We start from the raw sequence: 8,299 nt of genomic DNA, 5'->3' as shown, positions 1-8,299 counted from the left end.
TAGACCTACAGGTCCATAGCTAGTAGCTAGATGGCTTATTATCTCTCTTGGATCTTCAATACAAAGTTCTCCATGATCTTCATGGAGATCTATCCGATGTAATCTTCTTTTGCAGTGTGTTTGTCGAGATCTGATGAATTGTGGATTTATGATCAGATTATCTATGAATCTTATTGAGTTTCTTCTGATCTCTCTTATGCATGATTTCATATCCTTGTAATTCTCTTCGAGTTGTGGGTTTTGTTTGGCCAACTAGATCTATGATTCTTGCAATGGGATAAGTGCTTGGTTTAGGGTTCATACCGTGCGGTGACCTCACCCAGTGACAGAAGGGGTAGCGAGGCACGCATCGTGTTGTTGCCATCAAGGGTAAAAAGATGGGGTTTTCATCATTGGTTTGAGATTATCCATCTACATCATGTCATCTTGCTTAAGGCTTTACTCTGTTCGTCATGAACTCAATACACTAGATGCATGCTGGATAGCGGTCGATGTGTGGAGTAATAGTAGTAGATGTAGAAAGTATCGGTCTACTTGTCTCGGACGTGATGCCTATATGTATGATTATTGCCTTAGATATCGTCATGACTTTGCGCGGTTCTATCAATTGCTCGACAGTAATTTGTTCACCCACCGTGATATTTGCTATTTTGAGATAAGCCTCTAGTGAACACTATGGCCCCCGGGTCTACTCCACACCATATTTTCAGCCTTACACTTTTTACTTCGTTGCACTTTCCGCCTTCAAATCTCACTTTGCAAACAATCTTGAAGGGATTGACAACCCCTTTGAAGCGTTGGGTGCAAGCTCGTTTGTGTTTGCGCAGGTACTCTCGACTTGACGAGACCCTCCTTCTGGATTGATACCTTGGTTCTCAAACTGAGGGAAATACTTACTGCTCCTGTGCTGCATCACCCTTTCCTCTTCAAGGGAAAAACCGACGCAAACAAGAGAAGTAGCAAGAAGAATTCCTGGCGTTGCCGGGGAAGGACTTTTGTTGTCGTAGCACACTGCTGAGACTGAGAGAGAAGTCCAAAAAAATCAACTGCCTGACCACTTTAGTGACTTAAAGACTCTGATAAAATCGCATGTGCATGCGCGCAGTGCACCGGAAAGGGTCGAAATACCAAAGAAGAATGATGGTAAACCCGCTCCCGTCCAAAGGCCTAAAAGGACGAGAGATTCGGTTTCTCAAATCCCAAGTACTCGGGGACGCCTCACGAAAAAGGATACGAGAGATTTATTACAGCCTGTCACCAAAGTGCCCCAAATTGAAATGGGGAGCCAATCGAGACCTGGCACAAGTACGGAAAATTCAATGCACGAAATTTCGGACTTAAACTTTCCCATAGGGGAAACACCCAATGGAGATGTGTGCGCACACATCGGCGCGGGAAGTCTAAAGGACCTTACCTCCAGAATGGGAAATTTGGTAGAGCAAGTGTTAGCACCAGATGCGCTCCATGACGAAATGGCCAGAGATTATATTTATACGGGAGAGTCTCTGAACCGAGCAACGTTGATTTCCACATTAACTTTGCTACGAAAATTGACTCAATCATAGATCTTGACCCTGAGCCTAAAACGCTCGCTGATTGCAAGAAAAGGTCAGATTGGAATTATTGGCAGAAGGCAATTACTGTCGAATTATTATCTCTAAACAAAAGGAAGGTGTTCTGACTAGTTTGTCGAACTCCTCCCCACATTCACCCTGTTGGCCATAGGTGGGTTTTTATCCGAAAGAGAGATGAAAATAACAAGGTAGTACGGTACAAAGTAAGGCTTGTTGCTCAAGGGTTCACTCAACGACCCGGCGTCGATTTTGAGGAGACCTATTCGCCGGTCATGGATGGAGTTACCTTTAGATACTTGATCTCAATGGCAGTAAACATGGGCTTGAAATGAAATTGATGGATGTTGTCACTGCTTACCTATATGGTAACTTGGATTCAAACATATACATGAAGGTTCGTGAAGGTATCCCTGTTTTGAACCATGATAGAGCAAATAGGAGTCTATACAGTGTCCAACTTCAAAAGGCATTGTACGGACTTAGACAGTCTGGTAGAATGTGGTATAATCGCCTAAGTGATTTCCTTCATCAGAACGTCTACACGAGAAATACAAATTGTCCATGTGTTTTTATACGGCGACCCCAAGATGGATTCTGTATAATCTCAGTGTACGTGGACGATTTAAACATAATCGGTACACCTGAGGATATTGAGGAAGCGAGTTCCTACCTGATGTCGGAATTCGGGATGAAGGATTTGGGTAAAACCAAGTTCTGTCTGAGTCTGCAACTTGAACATTCCCCTGATGGGATTCTAGTGCATCAGTCGGCCTACGCCCAGAAGGTGTTGGAAAGATTTGGATTTGAGAAGGCATGTCCTTCTAAGACCATGATGGTCGGGAGATCCTTACAGCCAGACAAGGACCTGTTCAGGCCTAAGGAAGAGAGGGAGGAAACTCTGGGACCATAGGTTCCTTACGTGAGTGCAGTTGGGGCACTCATGTACCTCGCAAATTGTACACGGCGAGACATTGCTTTCGCGGTCAATTTGTTTGCTAGGTACAGTTCTGAACCTACCAAGAGACATTGAAAAGGTGTCAAGGACGTCTTTCGCTACCTGCAAGAGACCAAAGATCAGGCCCTATTTTATAGAAAGAATCAAGACATATCCCTTATAGGCTATGCCGATGCTGGGTATCTATCGGACCCGCATGATTGCAAATCATAGACTGGTTATGTTTTCCATTGTGGTGGGATTGCGTTCTCCTGGATATAAACCAAGCAAACACTTGTGTCGACCTCCACGAACCACTCGGAAATAATGGCACTATTCGAAGCATCAAAGGAATGTGTATCGCTTCAGCGGATGATCAGCCACATTCAGCAGACGTGTGGGTTGAACATCGTACAAACCCCTACCATTATCTATGATGATAATGCTGCTTGTGTTGCGCAAGTTCAGATGGATTATGTGAAGAGTAACCTCACAGAACATATTAGTCCCAAGTTCTTCTATGCACACGAACTGCAACAGATGAACGAGGTGAGAGTCTTGCATACTAAGTTGTGTGACAATCTTGCTGATATGTTCATTAAATAGTTACCAGCATCATCCTTTGAGAGGTGTGTGCGTGAGATAGGTATGATGAGACTTAGAGAGATGCAAGGTTCACGGAAAGAAACTTCACAAATTCGTCGCTAAAATCTCGATCCTGATGATTGAGTACTCAACCAGGTGGTTGAGTGGATTGTACTCTTTTTCCTTAAGTGAGTTTTCCTGATGTTTCTCACCTAAGGTTTTTAATGAGGCAATTCGTGCAATACAACAACGTATAATATGTGTGCTTTCTCCATATTTTTTCCCACTGGGTTTTCAGAGTTTTGAGACATGAGATATACGGATAATTAACCAAGGGGGAGTGTCGCACGCGCGACGGTAGGGAGGCTAGCTAGCGTGCGAGGCACGCAGCCAGCCCCTATCGCTTCCTAATCTCACGTTAGATGGGTACTTATCCCTTAACCCCATATCCCTATATAAGCAGAGGAGAAGCAATCATTGTAACACAAAGATAATAATTAATAAAGATTGATTCTTCCCTACCTCTTGTGTCTTTTATTTTCTGTAATTATCTACGACGCTCGCTTCCGCTTCACAACCTTGGACTGAACTCGCCGGTAGGAGTTGCGGAACACATACTACTAGTAGTTGCTTCAGGCCAAGTATAGTGCAGAAGAGTTCATCACCCTGATTATTCGTTGTTGTTGCAAGAAGATGTACCCTGACTTGGAGAAGAGCGGCGCCACTGATGTCCTCCTCGGCGTCGGGCCTGAGAAGGTATTGTTCGAGGAGGCGGTTGAGTCTGGTGAGGTCGCCACGGCTGAAGTTGCGGAGGAGCTTGTGTCGTGTGTGACGTGAACAATGAGAGTGGCGGATGTGCTTGTGTCTTGTGCATTACTGTGCGCGGTGTGATGTTGTTTGCCGTCACTTGTGAAACTATTTACTACTGGTCCGTATGCGACAGTGCCCAAGGTTAAACGACCATTGTATAAACCAACACCCACACGTACAAAGAACGAAGGCTAACTTCTCATGATACCATAGAAAGTGCATACCACCTGCTAGTTTCCACGGCTTCCAAGTCGCAGATATCGTGCTCCTAGTCTCAAAGATGAGATCAATCATTCCGGACGTCGTGTGCTGAGCAGCAACGTTAGCCAGCATCCTAGCGTTGCATTGTTTGAATCAAAACATCAATGATCCTCTTAACTTAGAGCGACTTTAACGGGTCGACCCAAACACGCAACGAATTTGTCCGTTTTTTGTCCGTTTGGGTCGGCCGCCCGCCCGACGTCCGTCGTGTTTTAGATTTGGGTCGGCAGTGCGTCCAACACGCCGACCCATTTCATGTTCGCGGTCAACATATTTTAAAAAAAAAAGCTCCGCGGTCGATCATGCGAGCGGCCATGTTTCATGTCAGCGGTCATGTTTCATGGCAGCAACATGCCAGCGCCAGCATACAATGTCGGCCTCAAAAAATAGCACAACAGTCAATGCTGGCGCACTCGTCAGCCAGCCGACACACATGCCAGCACACACAAAAACGGTGAGACTTGAGTTCGACTACGCCATTGTGGTCCCGTGGTCATGCCAGCACACCTGGTGGCATCCAAAAAATATGGCGCTCGCTGCCATAGATCACTCGTTGTCGAAGTTGAGCATGTTGGCCTGCATCTTCTTGAACCACGGCATCTTCCTTGGCGGCACGGTGTTGAGATCCACCTTCATAATCTCCACCCTGGTCATCATGTTCGCGAAAGTCACTTCTTTGGCCTTGGTCTTGGCGTTGGCGGCCTTGATCTCTAGCATCTTGGCTTGCTTCTCCGCCTCCATCTCAAGCATCCATGCTTGCTTCTCCGCCTCCATGTCAAGCCTCATCCTTTGGAGCTTCAAGAAGGCGTTTATTTGCTCTTCTCTTTCTTGTCGGCGCTTCTCCTCCCTTGAGTCCTTTTTGGTGATCATGCCCTCCACGGCTGCGATCAAGGCGATCGATGCCGCATCCCGCTTGTCCTCCTTCTTGGAGTTGGTCTTCCCCCTCGGCCGAGCCTTCTCGCCGTCCCCAACCTCCTCCACGGCTTGCTTCCCACCACACGACTTGAGGCCGGCATATTGCGCCTTGAACTTCTCCTCGTCTTTGATCACCCTAAAGCAATGGGAGAGGTTGAAGCACTTGCATTGTGTTGGGCCTTGAATGCCTCCAACGCTTGACATGCATACAAATGTATTTTATGGAAGCATATTGACAAAATGATATGCAAAAACATGTACATGATGACACAAAAAGGGGCGGCTAGCTAGACTACCATGTCTTGCACACCGATGCCGCTCACGGGGCGGGCCTTGACGCTCTCAAGAGTAGCACAAAACTTGTTGCACTCTTGTTGAATCACCCTTCAACGCTTTGAAATGGACACCCACCCGCGTGCGCTTGCTATTTGATACGGCGGAAACTTCTTGCGCTCATGAAACTCACGGTGAACACGAATCCAAAAGGTTGAATGCTTTTGTTCGGCGTCCGTCTTGGGGTCTTGCCCAATGTCTCTCCAACACTCCAAAGAAGCTTGTCCTTGGTCGTCGTGTATGCCTTGGTCCACTTGCTCTTGCGCTTCGGTGCCGTCTCGTCCGCTTGGTTGGCCAGCTCGTCCTCAAACAAAGGCTCCACTTCGATGTCGCACTCGTCCTCATCCTCTAGCCCGTAGTCCTCCGGAAACTCATGGTCGAGAGGGAAGCCGTCCAGGTCCAGGCCGACGCCGAGCCGATCACGAATGAAGGCGGCCTGATCTTCGTTGTGGCCTCGGCCATCCTCGCTTTGTGTCTCGTCGGGATCGAAGCCAACGGCCTACACACCACCCTCGAAGATCATGTTCTGCATGTAGTCGTCATCGACGGCGGCCGGCATTACGTCGAACATGTTGCACGCGCCCGGCAACTGGTCGTTTGGCGTCTGCCTCGCGCGTTTCCTCACGCCTCCGGATGACGAGCCACCGGCCACCGGTGTGGCGTTGAGGTCGATGGTCGTGGGCGCAGGGGTGGAAGGCACGACCACGCTCACCTCAGGTGAGCACTCCCCCGAGAGGCGGGAGGCCTGCGGGTACACGTGGAAGCAGGACACCGGGTTGCAAGACGATGCGGGGGGCGAGTCGGGCAACAGCGCACGAGGGAAGGCGGATGAGCCGGTGCTAACTGTGGCGGCCACGCCGGAGTTGACGAGGCCGTGCTGGTAGGGTTTAACCCCAACATGCATCTGCTGCTACTCGGCGGCCACCGCGATGGCTTCATCCCTCGCACCAGCCTTGTGCCTTCGGTCCTTCATGTGCCGATTCCTTTGCCCGTTGTTCGACTGTCAGCACCGGCGCAAGGCTTGCCTTTGTCGAACAAGAGGGAGGCTAGGCCGGCTTCGGCATCGAGGTCGTCGTCCATGGCGATCCAGCCAAAAATAGTGCCCGCGCCAAGAATGGGTGGCGAGGCGGACGCGCGTCCGTTTATTTCGGCACGTTAGACAACCGGTTGTGTCCGCACCGACTCAAACGGACAGCAGCAAACAAAATGGGTTGCCCTATTGGAGTTGCTCTAAGGGCCTCAAATCTTAGGACTGTTCATAGCAAAATGAATACAGTCAAGCAAAACCAAGAACCAGCAAATAAAGGTTGTTTAAACAATCATGTAACCTGATTTGTTCAATCATGAAATGAACCTCAGCAGTCGGTTTCGCAGATACATGCCAGAGTACATATATTCCCAACAAGCACATATCATTGTTGGACAAACAACCACATGAAAATAATGACTTTTCATGCAAAGACGCTATAATAGATAAAGAAATTATCATAAAGCTGCAAATATCATTTCCAATCCAGCAGCATGACAAAACTTAGGTAACGACATAGATATCCTTTGGTCATACAGAACACTGGATTAAGTTCAAAACAGTAGAGATCCTAGCGATACATGAGACATATCGACCAGCAGAAACTCGTCCATCTTACTTCTCAACCTCTCCCTCACCAGCCTTCACGTTGTGCTTCCTCGAGTACCTCAGGTTCCTCAGGAACTTCGGGTCCATCTACAAAGATAAAATACACAACCATAATCAGTAGCCATATACATACAGACGTCAATATTTCACAGGCTACACTACAAGTCTTGAATTAGATACTTAACACACAGGATTAGAGAATCGAAGATGTGCCAAAAGAAACAAAATGTGGGTGATAGACCTACACAAGAAGCCTATCATAACAAGGAAAAAACATTCATCCAGCACAAGCTAAGTATTTTTGTGGAAATACCAATTGAAAGACTTAATCCAAGTGTACAACCATAATATACCAAAAATCTAAGCAGTGTACAACCATAATATATCAAAAATCTAAGCAATGTGGACCCAGTACAACAACATTCACATCCTGATGGTAAGCGTGATTGGGCACTGCAGATCTAGTTCACATCAAATCGACGGTATAATAACTAAAATATCGGATAAAACTAGAACAAGGGGTCTTGATTCTCTCACATAGTACAGTTTCATCCAGTAATAAATGACACATTTTGACATAGCTCTCACAATTTGAGCCAACAATTAACAACGAGTAAACAGATTTGAACAACAGATTAATCCCATGCACTAGAACCGAACAATCCTACATCACATTTCAGGGGTGTATTCGATTTGTCCAGAACAGATTCACATTTCCAGCATGATTACAGATATTAGCAAGAAATAAACTAACTATAACATGTTTAAAGCCTGCACTCCAAACAGTCATCCATGGCAAAAAAAAACAGAAATCCGAACAAGAAAGTAGGGAACCACAGAATAGAGATTAGTCCTGGATCTGGGAGACTGGGGGCAAAGCGGGCGAACGTACCCCCTTGGTGGAGGCCTGGCGCTGGCGCTTGGGCTTCTTGATGCCGTTCCTGTGCGCCTTGTACGACTGGTTGTGCGCCGTGTGGTTCTTCGACTTGGCCATCTCCGATCCCTTCTGCTGCTGCTCCTGCCAACCAAAAGAGGAACGGTAAACGGCGAGCGATTCAGATGAGGAGGAGGAGGCGGCGACGACGGAATGAGGGGTAACGCAAGGAGACGGAGGAGAGGCGAGAGGACGAGAGTTTCTCACCGGTTGCGCTGGGGTTCGGCGGCGGCGGAAGACGGGCTAGGGTTTCGGGAGATGGCGTGGCCTCGATGCCTGGTTTTATATAGACGAGGGGATGGCTTGCCCTAGCCCGC

At 47.6% G+C, this 8,299-nt stretch overlaps 1 protein-coding gene across 1 annotated transcript; it reads right to left on the bottom strand.

Annotated features, from left to right (window-relative positions):
• Positions 1 to 6,882: 6,882 nt before the first annotated feature.
• Positions 6,883 to 8,299, bottom strand: LOC123440896 (60S ribosomal protein L29-1-like). The gene is made up of 3 exons (XM_045117443.1): positions 8,190 to 8,299; positions 7,941 to 8,066; positions 6,883 to 7,135 (listed from the first exon to the last, which is right to left on the bottom strand). The coding sequence occupies exons 2-3, from the start codon at positions 8,040 to 8,042 to the stop codon at positions 7,055 to 7,057; spliced, it is 183 nt and encodes a 60-aa protein (XP_044973378.1). The 5' UTR covers positions 8,043 to 8,066; positions 8,190 to 8,299; the 3' UTR covers positions 6,883 to 7,054.

Source organism: Hordeum vulgare, chromosome 1H (assembly GCF_904849725.1).
Source record: "Hordeum vulgare subsp. vulgare chromosome 1H, MorexV3_pseudomolecules_assembly, whole genome shotgun sequence".
In the NCBI taxonomy this organism is placed as follows: domain Eukaryota; kingdom Viridiplantae; phylum Streptophyta; class Magnoliopsida; order Poales; family Poaceae; genus Hordeum; species Hordeum vulgare.
This window is presented reverse-complemented; position numbering and strand designations above follow the sequence as displayed.

Excerpts from the sequence above, each read along its gene's own strand:
- LOC123440896 (XM_045117443.1), bottom strand. The coding sequence starts at position 8,042 with ATGGCCAAGTCGAAGAACCACACGGCGCACAACCAGTCGTACAAGGCG. Across the intron at positions 7,136-7,940 it reads GCCAGGCCTCCACCAAGGGG|ATGGACCCGAAGTTCCTGAG; the intron begins GTACGTTCGCCC and ends TTATCTTTGTAG.